The sequence below is a fragment of the Juglans regia genome, chromosome 15, assembly GCF_001411555.2.
Source record: "Juglans regia cultivar Chandler chromosome 15, Walnut 2.0, whole genome shotgun sequence".
Lineage (NCBI taxonomy): Eukaryota > Viridiplantae > Streptophyta > Magnoliopsida > Fagales > Juglandaceae > Juglans > Juglans regia.
In genome coordinates, this window is record NC_049915.1 from 18,034,626 (window position 1) to 18,056,087 (window position 21,462).

The 21,462-nt window shown below is 34.3% G+C and overlaps 2 protein-coding genes across 2 annotated transcripts; one reads left to right on the forward strand and one right to left on the reverse strand.

The window, feature by feature from the left end:
• Positions 1–1,517: 1,517 nt before the first annotated feature.
• On the reverse strand, positions 1,518–7,686 carry LOC108993136 (bifunctional D-cysteine desulfhydrase/1-aminocyclopropane-1-carboxylate deaminase, mitochondrial). Its single transcript, XM_018967906.2, has 10 exons — positions 7,394–7,686; positions 7,228–7,293; positions 6,905–7,099; positions 6,611–6,721; positions 5,366–5,457; positions 4,554–4,646; positions 3,578–3,635; positions 3,386–3,499; positions 2,105–2,202; positions 1,518–1,822 (listed from the first exon to the last, which is right to left on the reverse strand). Exons 1-10 carry the CDS (start codon positions 7,652–7,654, stop codon positions 1,618–1,620), a joined length of 1,293 nt encoding a protein of 430 aa, XP_018823451.1. The 5' UTR covers positions 7,655–7,686; the 3' UTR covers positions 1,518–1,617.
• An 8,119-nt stretch (positions 7,687–15,805) lies between these two features.
• LOC108993223 (cell division control protein 2 homolog A) lies at positions 15,806–21,443 on the forward strand. The gene is made up of 9 exons (XM_018968057.2): positions 15,806–15,968; positions 16,904–16,934; positions 17,061–17,245; positions 18,163–18,283; positions 18,842–19,015; positions 19,599–19,762; positions 20,280–20,367; positions 20,495–20,548; positions 21,038–21,443. Exons 2-9 carry the CDS (start codon positions 16,926–16,928, stop codon positions 21,113–21,115), a joined length of 873 nt encoding a protein of 290 aa, XP_018823602.1. The 5' UTR covers positions 15,806–15,968; positions 16,904–16,925; the 3' UTR covers positions 21,116–21,443.
• The last annotated feature ends 19 nt before the right edge of the window (positions 21,444–21,462 follow it).

The window sequence follows — 21,462 nt, forward strand, 5'->3', positions numbered from 1 at the left end:
CAACATTATCTCTTATCTAGATGAAGTAGGGCTCGTAAGCCTCTACCTCATTTAGAATATAGAGAAATAAGGTACGACTCATCCGAAATCTCATTCGAAATAGATTGGAGGGATATACTGGATTTTCTGCAAAATAGTCGCAGAAAATGCGTTTGTATCCTTGAATATGATCATGCCGAATAAACTTACGACTTTGGCCATTGCCACGATGTCTCGATGACTCTCCATCAGCCTCGCATTAAGAACAACATCCAACTCATTATCAGATGATAAGTATGTGAGCAATTTGCGAAAAAAAGAACAAGTCATTTGATGAAGGAAGTTTGAGATGAGAATTAGATTTTTGAGAATGTGAATGCAAGCAAAAGACGTATTTATAGAGAAAAAAGTTATCATTACATATAAGACAGAAAATGTTACCATTGGAGAAAAGATAAAAAAAAAAGTTACCGTTGGAGAAATGACAAAGTATGTTACCGTTGTACTATTTTGCAAAAAAATTTATCATCAATACTCAGATAGGTATTACCGTTAGAAACTGAATAAAATATTATCATTATATGAAAATGAAAAAGATGTTACTGTTAGACAAATGCAAATCAAATATTACTCAAGTATAAACAGACAAAATCATATTAAAAAATACCATCTCGTTGGAAAATACACAGATTAAAAAAGATTATTATTCCTAATACTGATGTTGGATTGAAAAATAATGCTTTATTCGGGAAAAAAAATTGTATAAGTATTTGTAAAATGTGGTATTTGAAAAGAAGAGAATAAAACAAAAGAGTTAGTGGTTAAGAATGAAAATGGAAGTGATAAAAAAAGTAATAAAAAAATATTATTTTAATCGAATAGAAAAAGGATAGGAAATGAGATATAGAAGGTTTTTGAAGATGCGTAAAATTTAAGATAAAATTATAAAGAGTGTCCTTTTTAGCTAAAATTTAGAAAACTTGTTGAGAATGCTCCAACAATTTTGAAAATCCAAACATTCAGAGGACATCCATATGTGCAACATGATAGCTAAGCGAAGGTTTGTTTCAAGTGGTAAAGATAAAGAAATGTCATTAAGTTTGAGCCCTTATCTTAGAGATATTAGCTTCAATGGAAGACCTAATATTGGGGAGCTTAAAAAGTTAAAAAAATGAGTGAACAAAGCGGTATTAATTTGCACAATCAAGGTCCAAGAGTATTAATCTGCATGTGGAATATTAAGGCCGAAGAAGCTTAAAATCCATTAAGTGTAACTGGGCGAGATCTACTCATCATTCTCATACACCACACACCACATTTTTATTTTTTATTTTTAAAATATTTTTATGATTTTATTCTTCTTAAACTTATTGAATTCTTCTATTCATCATCTATATATCATATATTTGGTAAGAGAAAAATAAATAAATAAATAAAAGTGTGGTGAGTGGAGATGATGAATAAAATTTTTCTTAAATTAAGTCAAACTTCTGATTCCAAATTTTGTAAGTTGAAAAAAGATTTAACACTTTTGAGACTATCAGAACCCTTTGTAGCGAAGAATTCGCAACTCATTAGGAGTATTTTACGTGCATCAACACAAAAGTGCTACACAATCACTTCAATGTTTGTTTTACTTTAAAACATTTTTCCAATACCATCTTTGCGAGGAATGTCTTCATCGAGATCCATTCGACGCCAATTACCCAACGATGTGGCCATCTGCTCAACTTTGTCAAACAAACCCAGGAGTCCACCCGTATGTATGAAGAGGATCTTTCTCCCTTCCCACTTCTTTGGATTCTCAGCCATGTCTTTCATCATCCCATAAGCAGCTTTCCCACTAAAAAGAATGCACAATCAAAAAATGGGAAAATATGGTCTAAACCAACTATGCTTACTCACGATGGAAATATCAATGATAACAACAATAATCTTGTTTCATTCAGAACTGAAACAGTCGAGATATGTTTGTCAAATTGTGGCAGTAAATTTGCTTTTGTTGTCAAAATTTCCCATCTTATCTTTTGGGTCACACATATAACCTTACACCAAAAGGTTCACTGCAAGACATGAACCTTATCTTTATCTAGATATGATCAATTGCAAAACATATTACTCATACCTATATACCGGATCAAGGACAACACCAGTGGCTGCAGCAACTTCCCTAACGAATTTAAGCTCCTCAGAGGTGTTAATTGCATAGCCCAGACCTTTGGCCTGAAGGAAGATAAGAATTCGATTACTTCTTTTTATAATCAATTGAATGGCATCCTCAGCCTGATTAAGGAAGTAGATAAAATTCTCTCATTCATGTGTGTGCCTGCACATGTGGGTCCAATAAAAAACCATGGAAGACATGTTGTGATTTCCGAATCCAATGTGAGCGTGTAACTTGTCAATAGGAAAAAAGAAAAAGAATACACCGTGTTAATGTCCATATTAACTAGAAAGAAGAGATCTGTACGAGGCTTAATATAAACTACAGATGTAAGAATGCAAGAACATACCTGAAAGTGTAGGCTTATGTGTGCCCACATGCCCTCTCTTAGGCTTGTTTGGAAATAGATCTCATCCCATCTCATTCCCAAACATAATTCAAATATAAAATTTTCAAACTAATAATTACAACTTTCCCAAACTTTCAAACAAAAAATAAAAAACAAATCAACCTTTTCAAATCCCCAAATGAAAATAATATTATAAAATTATATTATAATGATATTTTAACTTTATAATATTTTTTATTCAACATTTTCTCTCTCCTTTCCCAAAACCCAAAAAATACTCAACTCAAACTATATCACTATTATTTACAAACTATCTTACTACTATTCACAAAATTCTGATCTCATTTCACTCCCCAAACCTTGCAGGTTCCCACCCTCATTACATTTGTTAGAGGACATGATTGTAATTAGTGTAACTTATGAGGGTATAATTGTCATTTGTATGTAGTATGTATTTGCTGTTGAACATCAATGAATAACAAGTAGTATTCTCTCTCTATGTTCGACTACAACATTAAACAAAAAAAAGCTTTAATTTCATTTTATTTATTTAAAGCTAGAAACACCAGGCAAACTAAAATGATTGCAGCCTTGTAACACCCCCCCACCCCCCACCCCACCCCCCCCGGGCATGGTTCTCTGAAACACGCATGCTATGTTGAACCAGATAAAATTCATTTGCAGCCTGCCCTTTGGATAGATTGGATATATGAACTTCCAAATTAGAGCAGGCAAACTATAGCAAGCTCAGTCATGTTACTAGTAATACATCTACCAAGGAAGATTTTCCACGGTGCATATGCATTTTTTTAAAAGGTCCATCATGCATGCACTTTTTGCATTCAACAAAGTGAACACGTAATGGAGCGTGCAAATGATGGCTAGGCACTCACATTTTGAACGTTAACAATATCATGTGAGTCAACGTCTGCTTCAAGTCCATCAAGTAGAGCTTGAACAAAGTCGTAAAAGTAATCAGGGTCGTCACAAACAGAGAATGCATGAACCTACAAGTGAAAAGTAGATATGAAATTAATTGATATGCCATGAACAGCAGATAAGAAACTATATTATGAAGGACAAACCTTTGCGTCCAATGTACTCAGTGATGATCCCAGAGACAGACCAGCAATAGTACCCCCACTGCAACAATATATTAGTATAATCATCAACCTCATTTTTTCTGCATCATAATTTTGTATCATGCCTATCATCTTCCCACAATAAACTGCAAGTAAGGTGATTTTATTTTGCACTAAAAAAAAGCCTTTCAGAAGGAAATAATTGATACAAACCCAATTTATACATAGAGCCTTCCCTATTCTCAATGTACAATGAGACCCAAACTATACTTTTGTGTTTCTTGATAATCTTCCTAAAGTTAGCCTTCAAAAGCTTAAAGGTTAATATCTTCCAATCCGGGAGGTTGTCCTCAACCTACTATGGGGAGCAGTCACAAGTGAGCTCATTTGGTGGTAGAGTGACATCTCTCCAGATTTGGGGACGGTTACTAGTATAAGTATCGCATGAATTTCTTACTTGACTCCAATTGTTTAACTAAACCAATGGCTTCAAAAGGGATCATCAAAAGAGACTTCAGGCACGTCTGGAGGAAACTACACCCAGATCCCAATTTTAGCCCATGCAACACAGGCGATTTTCAAGAAAATCCTGCAACCTCACTCCTCTTTGTATTGAATCCATACAACTCTTCCAAGCAAAATATTATCCAGTCCTTTTCCCATCCATAAATTTTCAATTAGCCTTCTTAATCATAAATCCCAAATTGAAAGCCTTTAGCCCACTTATTATGATCATAGGCAGCCCCTAATCTTGGAATTGAATCCTGTGCTATGTCAGTATTGCCCTAGGTAAAATAGAAGCTAAAAGAAAAAACTCACTGGTAGCAGCAAATACTGTCTTGTTTGTTTTCACAACACATCTTATCTCATCTAATTATTACAACTTTTCCAAATTCCCACACAAAATAAAATAAAGAATTAAACTTTTTCAAATCCCAACTCATCTGTAAAAACAAACAAGGCCTAATAGATGAAGTACCTGCCACATGCTACTACTATATCATCAAATTTTATATCGCCAGTCCCAGTCTGAAGCTGCTGCTCAATCTCCCGAATCGCTTCAATATAGCCCCTGAACAGAATAATATCACATGTAAAAGTTAGTGGTAGACAGCAATTATTTTTTTTTTAAGTAGTGGCAGACAGCAATTATAATAGCATTTAACCGAGAAATCTAGGGAAGTTCGGAAAGAATGATGAACTTGTTGAGAAAGAAGCTGATTAAAACTTCGAATTTGGAGGAAATTGTGCAAGAACATACCAAACAAAAAAGGAAGAAAGCAAGAGAGAGATGGATAAGAAAACTTGGCAACTAGCCCCAAATAATTTTTCAAACTTTCAGAGTGCTTAATTAAAAGAAATACAAAGGTATGTAAATCAAGTTCAGAAAAGTGTTCAGTAGTAGAACACCCAAGGGTCAATCGAAGGTAACTAAACCGACCTTCATTCTGAGGCACCTCAAAACTCTACCACGGAAAACAAAAAAGGGGAAAGAGCAAAAAAAAAAAAAAAGGAAAAGAAAGACAAAAAAAAAAGGAAAAGAAAAAAAAAAAGAAAAGCAGACGACAAACTAGATCACAAGATCCACAGAAAATCAAACCACCCCAGTCACTATTCAAAATGTGACTGAAAAGTCATCTGAACCAAGGGGATTGTGACAGCTAACAGCTCACAAAATCTAAATAACAAGGAAATCAACTATAGTTTTCAATTTATAACATTATTGCTCCCTAAGAGCAGAATGAAAATGGAAAAATAAAATAGCATAGACATCAGCAACCCAAATCTCACCAAGTCCCTAGGGAGTTTGATCCACCTACGGGAATAACATATGGTCTTCTCCCTTCTTTTAGCAACTTCTCTTTCAAGATATTAGTAAGAGTCTGAAAATCCATAACAAAGAACATTACTAACAAAATATTTTCAATGGAATACTATCAGGTTATGGATGTTGGTAAACAACATTAGCATAGCCTGTCACATGTAGCTCAGATGAGTCCATCATCAATCAATGAAAAATGCATTATCTCAGCTATAGATCGAAGTAATTCACTCCATTAGTTCAGACACAGAGCCACACCAATGGTGAATAGTAGAATGGATGGGTATAGAATAACAAAAGAAAACAACATAGATATTGCTAATATGCTTATCTAGCCACTAGAGCTTTATACAATATATAAACAGCCAGGATTATTCAATGTAAAAGGCCTGGACAAGTAAAGGAAAAATAACAAAAGTAGAACTGAAAAAAGGAAAATCAGTTGAAGTAGACTATTTAACTTCTCTACAGGGTAAGAGCGATGTTATGGATGTAATTAAATCAGTGACACTTGTCTTAATTTGGTGTACTCATATGTATACCTCCAGTGTACTTGGGCTATGCCTATCTTTATCAATACAATTGCTTCTTACTTATAAAAAAAAATTAAATCAGTGACCCTTATCATGAAGAATCTGGACTCAGATAAATGAAAAATGTACCAAAATCAAAGAAAAAGAAATTTACTCTAATTTTGAATATAGGTATAGGATCCCTATTTTTTCCTGCATCATCAGTATAGCGGGATGCATATCCATACCAAAATCAAGGAAATTAATTTACTTTTAGTCATACATTACACTAAAAGATGGGATATACCAGATGCATATCCATATACCCCCAAACTGACTTCATAATATGAAGTCAACCAGCATTTTTTGTGTTGTCCAAATATCAAATATGTCCGTATGTGGTAATTTCACCAAGAGTCACAAAATTTTTTTCTCTTCTTGTTGTTGTTTCAAACAAAACACTCCATGTCGACTATATATATTGCTTAAGTTGTTTTTGAAATAAGTCAAACAAAAATATCACTTAAACGAGCACATTTCAGGTTCAGAATTCAACAGGGGAGATGTTAAGAGCAGTAACGGCGGATTTAGAACGCATAAAAAAACTATCCTATGATGCATGCAGTAATAATAACGTGATCAAATCAAGCATGCAATTAAGAATTCAAATCTTAGAACAAGGACCAAAAGAGGAAGACAAACCACGCTTCCAATTTTTGCATATTCTTCTTTCGAAATAAGATCGACGTTAGCTCCAACTAAACGCTCGACCAGGAGATTGCCAGTCAGTCCAGGATCTTGGTCCACAAGGACCTGATAAAAAGACAATTAACAGAAAGGGTGTCACACATCTTATTCGAGAAGAGAAGCAAATCTCCCTCCCTCACACACACACAAATATATATATATATATATATATATATATATATATATATGCATACATACATGGTATATATTTCTAGAAAGGGTTTGGAAATTTTAAGGAAAAAAAATGACCTTAGATGTTCTTAGTATAAGATAGCAGTCAAGATTCAGATACTTGGCAGCCACAGCAGTTGCACGGCAGTGGTTGCTTTGGATGCCTCCGATAGTTATAACACAGTCAGCACCCTGCGCCACGGCATCGGCCATCAAGAACTCCAATTTTCTGACTTTGTTCCCGCTCAGTTGCATGCCGGAAAGGTCATCACGCTATAGAATTGCAAATTTTCTTCTGTCAGTGAAAACCAGGAGAGTGAAGAAGAAATCGAAGCAATATGTTGAACTTCAAAACAATTCATCAAGATCGCGATGAACCAAGGGGTATATAAAGAGATTACCTTCAACCAGACCTCGGTGTTGTTGGGCAAATTGGGGAGGTTCCATTTGTGGATTGGAGTCGGAAGCTGAGAAGAATAAGAACAAACAAACTGCCATTAGTTCAAGCAAAATAAAGCTAAAAGAAGAAAGAAAAACACCGTTCTCGGTTTAAATAGCTTGGCTCACATGACCGAGTGAGAAGACGTGAGAGGGGATGGGATTGAGATGGTAGGCCCAGTGAGGAGGGACGTAGGGTTTCCTGGTGAGGAAGTCGAAGCCCGATGGCTGCGTCGGCGGTGCGTCACCGACGACGGTTTTGGAGCTGGCGTCCATTATCGGAGAGTGAGAGAGGCTGGTGGGGCGTATGGGACAGAAGGATTTGTTGATGGGAGGAATGGTGAAGAGCGGATGACTTAGCGGGCGGACTGTCCAACGGTTGCACAACATTTGATTCCACTTTCATTTCTTTTGAATTCTCTTGTATGTACAAAGTCTTATATGATTCGGAATTCTATATCGAGAAAATCCAATATGTGACATGACATCTCCTTCATCGTCGTTATCATAGAAAAAATATCTGCAACCTTAAAATGTATAAATTTCATCTAATTTTTTTTTAAAAATTAAATAAATTTAAGATCTACATTAAAAAATCAAATTTTTGATAATAGATTTTTTTTTTTTTTTTTCAAATGGAATAGAACTTGCATACTTTAGGATTGTATCTAAAGTGTGCGAGTTCTGTGTACTTCATTTAAAAAAATAAATAGAGTACACGTTAAAAAATTAGTTTTTCACGAGTCTCAGATTTATGAGAGATTTGGATAGTAAGTTGAGATGAGATGAGATGAAAGTTGAAAATTGAATAAAATATTGTTAGAATATTATTTTTTAATATTATTATTATTATAAGATTTGAAAAAAGTTGAATTGTTTATTATATTTTATGTAATAATTTGATAAAATTATAACTATTAGATGAGATGAATTAAAATGATAATTGTATCAAACCTCCCTTAATTCGAGCAAAGTGGGAGGTGGATGCCCTTTCGATTATTTTTTTTATTTTTTATTTTAGACCATTCAAACTTCATTTCATCAAATTGTTATATGGCATTCAGCCATTATAAGAGACAAGATACATGGTATTACATGATCTAAGTCTATGAATCCAGTACATAGTGAATTAGCTTGTTGAGCGAATTGATGTGCCACCTTATTTGCCTCCCTCTTGGTGTGTTTGATCTCCCACTTTGTATCAGTCAAGATGGATTTTGCATGCTTCACCAAGCAGCTTAGGATACCATGTTGTTCTTTATGATTCTTTATTGCATTCATAACTTGCCTCGAGTCCCCTTCAAAAACCACATTTTACAATCTCATTACTTTACACCAAAATGCTACTATAACTAATCCCCTAACTTCTGCAAGAACATGTTGTAGACAAATTGTTACTGGTTGCATTAGTGCAGCCAAAACTTCCCCCTTTTTGTCCCTTAAAACCACTCCAACACCTATCTTCTGCTCTGCATTCCTGATAGAAACATCCCAATTCATTTTTAGTCAATCTGATGGTGGAGGTTGTCATTGTATGCTCAATTGTTGGTTTTGTATCATGCTTACGTTTCTCATCTATCTTTGGGCTAGATAAAACTCTTCATGTGCTTGTATAGATTTGTTGAACAGAATTGATAGAGATAAGAAGTTGTCTTCAAATATCCACTTGTTTCTTCTTATCCATATTGACCTTGGTGTCTCTGCAAACAAACTTATCTCTTATAGACTAATTCTGTTAAAAACTTGCATAAAAATATTTCCAAAATCCTCATATGTTATCAAAGCTTTTTGCATTTTTCTATTTCCCAACAACCAAACACCTTGTGCAGAGGGGCATGACCATAGAATATGTCTTGATGTTTCTTGTGAGCAAATGGGACATAAAGAATCTGTGGTGATTTCCTTTTTGTATAAATTATGTTTGGTAGGTAGAGCATCCTTACATGCACGCATATGAATACTTTGACAGCATTAGTGGTCTTCATGTTCCATATATTCTTCCACATTTCTCTTTTGTCACCTGTGTTTGATGATTCCCCTTGTTTGCTTCCTTGTTTCTGGTTTTGCAAGTGGTAGGCATTCTTCATTGAGAAGCAGCCATTTGATGTGCCTTTCCAAACCATTCTATCTAGAGAACCAGTTTGTGATACAGGTATTTGTAAAATTTTCAATACCTCACCTTTATTGAATATTTCTTTTAAAAGCTGGATGTTCCACCACCCTCCTTGTTGATCAATTAAGTCAGCCACCACTGCATCTTCTAATAGAATTTTCCTTGGTGATTGAACTATGCATGATCATTCCCTTTGGATCCATTTGTCTTGCCACACTTTGATGTTCTTTCCATCCCCAACTTGCCATATAGTTCCTTCCTTGACAATATTAATTGTTGAACATATACTCTCCCATGCAAAGGACACAACTCCTTTAAGTTTGTCTTCGCATAAACATATCTGTCGAAAAATGCATTCATGCTTTCGCTCCGTTGTGTTGTACTCATGCCAGTCCAAAAATACTCATTCAGAAATACCGGTACCCAATGTGTGCACTCAGGGTACAAACTTTACAACCAGACATTCTCTTGCAAGTTGTACGTGCTAATTAACTCTTACCACGATTTCTCAAACTCTTCAATAGTTTGAGTGTCATACACACATTTTATCAGCTGAGTTTTTAGACCACTTTTGTAGGCACGATGGGAGTCAAGCTTCTCGGAGACTTTTTTCAGTATATGCCAGAGGCAAAATCTATATCGACTTTTTGGAAATACAATAGCAATTGCATTTTTTCATTACTCTGTCTTGGTTAGTAATAATAGCTAGAGGGGCTATACTATCCATACATTGCAGCCAAGTCTGAAATAACTATGTTAAAGTCACTGTGTCCTCACTGGAAATTAATCCTGCTCCCAAGAGAATCGACTGCCCATGATGGTTTATACCAACAAAGGGAGCAAAGGGCATCTCGTATCTATTTGTCAAGTACGTGGTGTCAAATGTTACCTTATCACCAAAATCTTGATAAGTTGCCCTACTGTGTGGATCTACCCAAAAGACATTCTTTAACATCTCATCATCATCTAAATCCATCAAAGCAAAGAATCCAGAGTTCTTGTACTGTATCCTACAAAAATAGTCTCGAAGCGCTCCAACACCACCTGCTCCAAGTAGTAGATGTCTTGCCTCATCGATGTAATTGTGATAATTTTTTTCAAAAATGGGAGGTTCTCAAATCCTCCCGCACCCACAATAAGAGATCCGAAACTCTTGTTCATTCGAATGCTAGCTAAGTCATTAGTATCTAGTACCCTTTTTACAGTCTCACTATCGTTAGTATCTAGTACCCTTTTTATAGTCTCACTAACTTCGCGATTACATCGGAAGAAACGGGATTTCTGTGGACTCAGATCGTGATTGTGGGTATTATGAATTGTGGTCAACTGCATCTTTCCCTCAACTTTTAAGGTATTAATCATTGCCTTATAGTCAGTCTTTCCTGTCGAGCGTGGTTTGGCAACATTCATTGTCCTATTCCGAGCTTTCCCCCCACGTGCACAACCAAGAGTGACATATTTGACACTCCCTTCGTCATCCTTTTCACTCCTTTGTGTCATGGATCTAAACCCGCATTTCTTTGCATTTAGCTTATAATAGCTCATTAATTTCTCAAAAGAATTAAACTACATCCTCGCTTTTGGCTTCTCAATCATATCACCACCATCCATTCGGTCTAACGGAGGTTTCTCGGTAGTGTCATCGCCAGTTTCCCCTGAATCTGGCCTATCCTCTTCACCTTGTTCATGAACCCTAGAGGAGGAACATGGCGCTTCAGTTTCCCTACACCCGGGTGTATTTTCTTGGAATCTTTTGGTCGTTCTGGAGCTTGTAGCCATGGGAGGAGTCGGAGGTCTCATCCCATATTGAAATGGGTAACCAGTGATGCAATTAAACTTCCAAAAAACAGGAAAAAAAAAACAACGAACTTGCATCACCATCTGAATGTTGCTTGGACATTGGTATGCATTTGGATATGTGATAAAAGCCGCTGACCATGCAGGCCCTGGTCCGTAACCATGCATGTAATTTAGAAAGTTTGGAGCAGTTGTTGGGATGTCCTAACATAACAATAATAATGATAATTAGCAAGTACGAGATTGACAAACTCCTAACAAATGTTAAGAATCATATAACACACCGCAGTTGGGGTATTTGAGCTACATGGTGTTCAGAGAGATGGTTTTTCTTTTCCTTTTTTCCATGTTGTATTAAAAAAAATTGTACAACCATTTTTATAGGAGCAAAAAAGATCAAAGAATTCAACATGTTTGAAAAATATCGACTTTTTTAAACTTTTTGCAACAATTCAAACATTTATTTTACTTCCAGAACTAATTATTTCATGTAGACAACCATAGCAAGAACAATTTAATAATTCTGCTACAGGAGTTGGCAATCATCCAGATGAAAAGATAATTTGTAGAGTTTTTCGTAACTACCTACAGCGGGCACGTGCCAATGCTAAAAAGTAAATTCGAAAACGTTAATGCTTGATGTGTGTCCCCTTAATTAGCATATAAAAAACTGACGGAAATCATTTAAGTTTACATGAATGCACGTTGCTTGTTTTAACACACATCAGTACTATTTAAAGCTATATATATATATATATGTTTACCATAATTGCCTCCCTCCATATATATAGCAGCTTGGACATAACATGCATGCATAAATTTCTCTTTGTTTTTTTTTAAGAAAGAAAAAAGGAAAGAACACAACAAATTAAACCAATCCTAGTATTATTAGTATAGTGTTGGAAATATCTCTCCACTATCAGACTAAAAGAGAATGCAGTTTGATTAATGATTAAATCTATCTCATCCAAACACCCTTTTCTCCTTTGAGCTCGTATGCAGAGGTTCTTCTTTTGACTCATACAATGGACAAGATCGTTGTACTATGGTGATGAAAATAATAAAGAAAATGCAAGCAACAAATCTGATAAATACATGTAAAGATTCTTTAATAAGACGTCATGCAATATTGCATTTTCCATGTGAGGAGTAAAAGTGAAAGTAGCTCATGCAAGGCCAAACCAAAAAAAAAAAAAAAAAAAGAGGAAGGAAAATTCATCCAATACATTGAAAGCACAATCCAATCTATGAATTCTTACCACATGGTGAAGAAGAAATTAACTCAAGTTTTACATAGCAAAACCAAGATCCCTGACCCATTTTTTCCAAAATTGTTACCATTCAATCACACATATAATAATCTATAATCACAACTAACATGAGTATTATAAATTAAAATTTAACATAAATTTAAGAGCATAGAAAACTTACCAATTCAAGTCCTCAAAGCTTGAGGGTCGGTATATATATACCTATTGGAGGATATGGTTTAAATGGTAGGTGAAAATTAAAAAACAAAAAAATTAACAAGGGATTTGCATACCTGAAATTGAAGGAGAAGAAATGAAGTTTAAAGAAGAAGAAGTAAAGGAAAATGGAGGCTACGGGTAAGTCTTTCTGGGCGATGTGTCAAATTGAGGCTATTGGTAAGTTTTTTCCATTTTCAAGTCTTTCTGGATAAGTTTTGCCGTGCTCAAAACATTTCGGAAGAAACTTGAAGAAGAAACTAGCTTCTTTCATCTTTCCTGCACTTCTGCTTTTTCGTTTTCTTTTTTTATTTTATTTAAAATGACGTGACAATTAAAAAATATTATTTTAAGCGCCAACTGTGCGCCGTTTGCAGCTGCCGATTGCCTGTAGAAGAAGTGAAAAAAAAAAAAAAAAAATATTTGCATCAGCCTACTATTCATCACACACTTAACACACTTAGTGTATTGAGGTTAAAAAAAAAAAAAAAAATTGAATGCATGGTGTGTAAAGTGTGTAGGTTGATGCATAGAATTACCCAAAAAAAAACATCTCGCCTTACAAGGTTGAAGATGATCTCCCTCCTTTGAAGTCGTCCCGGAGCCCTCTTTATTAAGTCCTTTTTGAGATACTTGGTAATAAATGTCAATTTTAAGTCACTTCATGATCTATCTACGCAGATCTAACTTGCCTTCCTACCTCAACTTTTTCCTTGCCTTCTTTTTTTTTTTTCCCCTCCTTACTTTTTGACAATTGCTTTATAATAGATTGGGGCCTCACGCGTCTTGGACATGGTACATTTACCACAACAGTCCCCCATCCCCCATTCCAAAAGGGTTGGCCGCTACTACCTTTGCAAGGTAATGCTCACAATCTCTCCATTGCAAGTTAGGTGGTGGCCAGCCAATAAACTTTTGCAGGGTGATACATGAAAGTAGCTTTACAACCTATTTTGAATATGAAAGATTTTACTCATCATCTTCACATCATACATTATATTTAATTTTTTAATTTTTTTTCTCTTATCAAATATATGATATATGAATTATGAACAAAATAACTTAATTAATTTAAGAATAATAAAATAAAAGAAATTATAAAAAAATAAAAATAAATATAGTATTTAGTGTGTGGATACGACGAGTAACAAAACTCTTTTGAATGCTGTCAAGGAGGAATCCCATGCCAAACCCATCGAGTGAGTTTTTTGGTTTTCATTTTAGCTTATGTTCTTGTTTTGTAATTATTTATGTTTGATTATTTTGTTTTTCTTTTTAATAATCAATGTTGCATATTTGGAAAGTATCAAAATTTGATACGACCTAAATATGACTTCTAAGATACGTGACAATTTATTTATTTTGGATATCTTCTATTGAACTTTGCTTTCAAGATTCCTTTCTCTACAACCCTTCAAACCTAACGGCTTCGCTTTTTCATTAGGCCTTTGGTTCCGCTCTCTTACTTTCATATATCTAATTTGTTGACTCGAGAGTAAAAATTTATTTTTAATAAGGGCATCATTTGTTGGCAATTTTTAATGTTATCATAGAAGAAAAGGTTTTTTTTTTTTTTTTCCTCTAAACAACCTTGCATTGATAATAAACATGAATATATAAAAGAAGCGGCAAAGACCTTTGACAAAATCCTCATTCTAATCAATACAAAATAATAAGATAAAATAAAAAGAAAAATATTCTAATCACAAAGAGATTATACAAAAATAAACTCATAAATTAGATTGATGTAGTATGTTAGATTGTAAAATTATTTTTATTAAAAAATAAATCTAACGTATTATATAAAATCATGTGAGCTTGCGAGCAGACTTTGAGTAGCTATCATTTGAAGCCATAGTTGTGCTTTGCTATCACTTGCTATGGTGTATGCGATGGTGATGTCCATTTCATTCTCTAAATTCTTAATTTGGTATGCGTGGCTGTAGTAAGATATAGTTACGATATTAGAGCTTTGGCGGCATATGGACGCAACTCATGGTTGTATCTTCTTGTATATCTCAATCGTCGTCGCTCGCGGAGGAATGAGAGTTGGGCGGATATGAATGAGTGAAGGTTTGAGAGTATTGGAGTGATGCTTAGGGCTTTCTAAAATAAGTAATGCTATGTATAGTTATAGAATACGTAAATATTGAATAATTATTTCGAAAAAAAAAATGAGATGCATTGGTCTTTTAAAATAAAGTAACATTACTCATCATTCTAATTTTCATCATCTTTTTATAAACTTATAATGTGACATTAAGTGATTAGAAATTATTTATTATATTTTATTTATAAATTTATTATTTAATGTTATATCATGGGATGATAAGAGAATGTCGAAAGTTGAAATGATGAATAAATTTTTTCTTTAAAATATAGAGATGAAACAATACGCAAGGCTCATGAAAATTTAATAAAATATTATTTTTATTTAAAATTTTAAAAAAATTAAATTATTTATTATATTTTATTTAAAATTTTAAAAAATTATAATTATTAAATTAGACGATTCAAACCAAGCCCAAAAGACAAGAACTATTGAAAAGATATTTGTAAAAGAAGGAGAGAGGAGTAGATGAGCAAATAGAGGGATCGGCTTGAGAGTTTTCTTTGGGAGAAAGGTTGGTGGATTAACCCCACAACTCTAGGTTTGATTTGATAAAACTAACAAAATTGATATCTATATAAATATTTATATATTAATTAGAAAATAATTAATCAATTACTTAAAAAAATGCAAGTACCAATCATGAGTTTTTGTTAGTTTTAGTAAAATTATGTGTGACTTATTGCAATAAATAGAGGATTAGAAATACAACATTTGAGCATTTAGGATCATAAGTACTGTTATTTATCTTTGATTTTATAATCCTAAATTATATATATTGATATAACATATTTTAATTGATTATTTATTTAAATAGTAATATATAAAATTACACAAATTTGAATGAAAAAATCGAAAATTGAGACTAATATTACTTGTTAGGTAGTTATCATTATCTTGGCTTAAGTCAGTGTTTTTTCATAAATTTTTATGGTTATTATATAAAAATAAAATTAAATTAAAAGCACAAGTTGAATAAATAAATAATATGAAAATTGGAGTTAGTGAACAAAAATATTTTAAAAAAGAAAAAAAGAAAAAAAGGTAAGTGGAGAGTAAGCACTGTCTCCTCGTGCTTTGCTGTTTGGAGTCTGTGTCTTTGGTCTTTGGCTAAAGTCACAACGGAGTCGTCGTGGTGGCTCTGCGACTCTCGTAGGCTTCTCTCGGAAAACCCTAGCGACACGACCGAGCTCTGCCAGATCCATCCTTCCTCTCTCGGTACGTAGCTGCTCTTCCATTTTCCCTTCTCGGATACGCAAACTCGTTCATTTTTTTCCTACCATTATGTAAATTTTACTCACTGAAACTGAACTTCACCACCACCAATTTATTCTTTTTTTTTGCTTTGTTTTTACTGCGATTTTCTCTGCGATAATTTTGTTTTTATGTTTTTGTTTAAGATAGGTCCCCTCAGTTATTTGATATATGAAAATATGTGCGTCATTATCTGGAAATGATGCATTATCTATGTTAAATTCGCAATGCTGAATGATGGATTAGTTACTTTCTTTTGGATTTGAAGGATTTTGTTCTTCTTGCGGTGCTGAAATTAGAACATTTCTTCAAATTGTGTTTTGCATGATTGATAAGTGGCTATATTGTTGTTTTTCATAATTTATAGGAATTTAGGATTTTGCAAGCGCAAGTGTGTATAATGTGTGGATCAGTGCATTCATTATTGAAAAAGTTTGACTAAATCTCATTCTGCACTAGAAATAGCATTTCTATTGCATTGAATAATTATCCTTTCGAAATCATAATGTATGTGTGGGACATAGGTTGCAAAACAAAATCAACTAAGTACAACCTAAACTGGTTGGATTCTTTACTGGTTATAGAGAATGAGTAATGAAAATTTGAAGATGACATGAAGTGCATTGTGATAGAATACTAGCCAAGACCATTTTGTAATCAGCAAAGTTTCACTTTTTTTTTTTTGTTGCGACCAGGACAGTTATTGAGGGGTATCCGATTCTGTTTCTATAATCAAGCACATAGCTGATATATTTTGCTCTCTTACTTTCTGGCATTTTCCTGCTTAGTGCTATATTTATCCGCTAGTTTCATTTATTTTAGTATCATAACTATTCTTCTTTGTAAAATTTACTAAATCTGCTATATTGGTCATTGTAACTTCAACTCAACTTGAGCAGAGGGCTGTTTTACCTGTACTGGATGGAACAGGTTAGTTTATGTTATTCTCGGTTTTTACATATATTTTCTCTTATTAACTATAAAAGAAAACTTATATTTTGTGAGTAGTTTTGTTTGCTATTCATGTGATAGTTATGATGTCTCTGAATGTGACAGTACGAGAAAGTTGAGAAGATTGGAGAAGGAACCTATGGTGTGGTCTATAAGGCTCGTGACCGTACGACAAATGAGACTATAGCCTTAAAAAAGATTCGCTTGGAGCAGGAAGATGAGGGAGTACCGAGCACAGCGATAAGGGAAATCTCCCTCCTGAAAGAAATGCAGCATGGAAACATTGTCAAGTATTCATTAGATTCATGTCCTTAACTGATCTTTTTGATTTAGGAGCATGCCTATAACATGAGTATGAAAGTATTAGGAATGCAAAATTTGAATGCACCGTGTCCTCTGCTAACATGTGGTTTTTTTCCTTGCCAATCATAAACTAACTTTTAATTGCTCTTCTAAATCATCAAGAGCACTGCTGCTACCACTTTTTCTAATTTTTTGAAGGGATAAGTGCCTTGATCATTCTTTCCCAAAGCAATCATGGTTTCTTTCTTCAGGATAAATCCTTTACCATTTTCATGTAATTGATTTCTTGTTAAACTGATGGATGAATGCATATACAGTTCCAAGGCTTATGTATGGGTAGACCCTTTCTTCCCTTTTCTTTTTTCCTTTTGATGTGTGCTACAGAATTATCAGTCTATTTTGATAATTTTAGTTCTGATAATATTCTCTAGCTTAACAAAGACAATGACGTTACTCTTGGTGTCTGGGTGTGTATGATTGTCCGCATGGAAAACCACCTGTGGGTAGCCCAAGTGGTAAGGGGGAACTTGTGTGCATGAGCCCCATGTCACAGGTTCGATTCCCCCTGGGATCAAACTGCGATTTAAGGGGAGGCCATAGCTGTGGGTTGCTGGGCTGGTCTCCCTGGGGGTTTAGGTTCCATGGGTGAGTGGGCTTTGCCATGGGGTAGTTCCCCCTTCATAAAAAAAATGATTGTCAGCATGGAAACATCAATGAAAACATGAGTGCATTTTTTTAGTTAAACTACAGAGATTGTTTGAAGGGTGAATATGCTGTATGTATTTAACCGGCGGAAATCTTCATATATGTTCTGTCTTGCCTCAATTATTTTCCTTTTTGAATTTGGATGGTTATTCTGTCTCTTCTGAGTTGCCTTTTATTGTTGATGGATTTTTGTTGACAGGTTACAGGATGTGGTGCACAGTGAGAAGCGCTTGTATCTGGTTTTTGAGTACCTTGACTTGGATCTGAAGAAGCACATGGATTCATCTCCAGAATTCGCAAAGGATCTACGACAAATAAAAGTAGGCGACTCCTGCTGTTTGGAGTTTTTGCACCATATGCAACATATTTTTTTTTAATATTCTGACTTATCAAATTTTTTTTAATATTCTGATGAAAAAGTTATAGTTTATTTTTTAATTAATCAGCAAACCAAAGCATTTCATGTTTGGTGCAGGCCATTTCTTGGCATAGTGCCTTTTGGATTTAATGATGAGGTTAGGGAGATGGTAGACAAAGAATACGCTTTTTTTTTTTAATGTTTTTGGCACAGATATTTTCATCTTTTACTAAATTCTATCAGTTTTTGGAAACCAATTTGTGAGCCTAATGTATGTGTTATTATTACATTTTTTCTTCTCTTTACCTATTGTGCATATTTAAGAGTACTTATTTATTCAATCTAATATGATGTGCATAATTTCCCCATAGCTTTTACTTGTGGTTAATTTCTTTAGTTTTAAATGCATGCTTAAACTTGATTTCTGAGTCATTCTCTTATCATTAAATTTGGCAACATAATGCAATGGGACCACTTGCTGTGGAAAGATACAGTTGGTGACATTTCTCATTTTATGCAGATGTTCCTTCATCAAATTCTCCGTGGCATTGCTTATTGTCATTCCCATAGAGTTCTTCATCGAGATCTGAAACCCCAGAATTTGCTAATAGATCGCCGCACCAATTCGCTAAAGCTTGCAGACTTTGGACTGGCCAGAGCATTTGGCATTCCAGTAAGGACGTTTACACATGAGGTATGATTATGCAGTGGTTCAACTTTTCCTAATCTTCTTATTTGCTTTTCTCTAGTAATAGTGTATACTGATGTTTAATTGTAGCAATTTCTCTAGAATTTCTTTGTTCATCCCCAAAATTTGACAACTAAGATGAATTTGCATGCACCTCATACCAAAAGTTAAAAAAAAAAATGTAATGCAAATGTTCTTTGGATCAAATGACATCACCATACCCATTAAAAGATGTTCAAGGGTGACATCAAAGGTTCAATCCCATATGAAATTTTCAAATTACCATTGATGTACCCTTGTAGGACAGTAGAATCTTTGAAAAATCTGTATGGTTAAAAAGCAAACTATCTAAAATATTAGTTTATTGTTACATGTTATCAATTTCCAGGCACAAAATGATATAGGGCATCTGGTGGTATGACTGAAGTATTGTAAAAACATAGGATTTTTTTTATAGGATAAAAAAAAAAATCCTATGTTCTTACAATACTTCAGTCATCACTTAATGAGAAATTCAAATGAGGCATGAAAAGTTTAAGCTGTCAATTAGTACCATCCCTGGTTTATGATTCTTGGTGGCTCCTTTTAGGTGGTCACTCTGTGGTACAGAGCTCCAGAAATATTGCTTGGATCTCGCCACTACTCTACTCCTGTTGATGTGTGGTCGGTGGGTTGTATATTTGCTGAGATGGTTAACCAACGGCCATTATTTCCTGGCGACTCTGAGATTGATGAACTTTTCAAGATTTTCAGGTGAATAGCTTCGTGGCCACATTTTTCACTATTAGTTTTCTTGGAGAATATAGTTGCATCCATGTGTTTGGAAGAGGATTTTTGAATGTGGTATGGATTAATATTTCTTATGCTTCTAAATATGTTCTATAGTCAAATGAGTCATGAAAAAGCGGTAGGGTCCATTGAAAATATGTTAGGGAAGAAATTTTTGGGATATATTTTTTTATTTATTTGAGTTTTGTGAAACTTGTTTTGATTTTTGTTTGTTACAGAAATCAAGGTGAGATGATTTGATAAAAATTAATTTTCAGATTTTTTGGCATGATGGTGTTTGGGTTGATAGTGCAAGTATTTTGGGAAAATCTTTAAAAATTTCTTGTTGCCAAACATCCCCATAATTGAAAGAAAATAATGCTGGAAGTTCTTGTCATTTAGTTAAACATATGAAAACAATTGCAAAAGAGTTGGTAGATGACTTTGCTTCCAAGCAAGCAAGTATAGAACTGTATTAATATATCTTTCTTCTTATATGAAGAGTCTTGGGTACTCCAAATGAGGATACATGGCCTGGTGTGACTTCTTTGCCCGATTATAAAGGTGCCTTTCCCAAATGGCCTCCTAAGGTAACTTAGCCTTATATATTATGTTCCATAAATTTCCATTTACCATGACGGGGTTAAAAAAATCAGTTATCAATTCTGGAGTATATACTCTATTGAAAATTTTAAAGGTGCATCATTTACCATGCAGGATCTAGCTGCTGTGGTTTCAAGTCTGGATTCAACCGGAGTTGATCTTCTTTCTGTAAGTTTACATATATATTGCAGTTGCATGCCACTACGAGACAACATGATAATTCCTAGTCCTTTTATTTTCATGGTGGCTTCTTGGTCACTTAAGTTTATCTCTGGTCAACTACCTGCAAACACATTTTTTTCTCTTTCCCGAGTCGTCTCCAGCTTTGTTAAAAAAGAAACTCTTAGCTCTGCTTTGTGAACTTAAAAAAATGAGTTTGTAATTTATCGTTTTTTCCGGCTGCTATTGCATTGATTATTTTGGCAATAAGCTTATTTTCCCGTCTAGCTCAAATGGTGATCATATGAACCCAAGCCCTGCTCTGCATGATGGCATTTTTCTTATCCTATTAACTCCTGATATAAAGATATATATATATATATATAAACTATTTATGGGTTGAGCACATCAGCATTCTAGACAATCACAAATGGATTATGGTATACACAACATGAGTATGTTTTCCTGTTTCTTAATCATTTTTGTATCATGTTCCAGAAAATGCTCTCCTTGGATCCCAGCAGAAGGATCACGGCCAGGACTGCCCTCGAGCATGAATACTTCAAAGATATCTGATTTACACCTCGATTATCTGCAACCATCCTCGTGGCAGAGAACTGTCTATATTATTATTGTGTAGCTAATATATCGCTTTTGATTGTGTGAGAAATATGCGTGCTGCATTTTTTATGCGATTCTTCTTATTTGCAATTTCCTTTGGATTGAGTTTAGATTTTACTTTGATTTGGTTTTGGAGAGACATATTTGAATCAACTAGGGTATGTTTCATTTCTCTCCTTACTCTCTCCATGTCATAAAGATATATAACTGCCATTTTGTCTCCAATTCGAATTCGCTTGTAATCGACAATCTATCCGTGTCTGAGAGAAACTATTTTTTTTCATGTAGATTTGGAAAGTTCA

Excerpts from the sequence above, each read along its gene's own strand:
- LOC108993223 (XM_018968057.2), top strand. Across the intron at positions 19,763-20,279 it reads GAACTTTTCAAGATTTTCAG|AGTCTTGGGTACTCCAAATG; the intron begins GTGAATAGCTTC and ends TCTTATATGAAG. Across the intron at positions 20,368-20,494 it reads TTCCCAAATGGCCTCCTAAG|GATCTAGCTGCTGTGGTTTC; the intron begins GTAACTTAGCCT and ends TTTACCATGCAG.
- LOC108993136 (XM_018967906.2), bottom strand. The coding sequence starts at position 7,654 with ATGTTGTGCAACCGTTGGACAGTCCGCCCGCTAAGTCATCCGCTCTTC. Across the intron at positions 7,294-7,393 it reads ACGTCTTCTCACTCGGTCAT|CTTCCGACTCCAATCCACAA; the intron begins GTGAGCCAAGCT and ends TATTCTTCTCAG. Across the intron at positions 5,458-6,610 it reads ATGCAAAAATTGGAAGCGTG|ACTCTTACTAATATCTTGAA; the intron begins GTTTGTCTTCCT and ends ATGGATTTTCAG.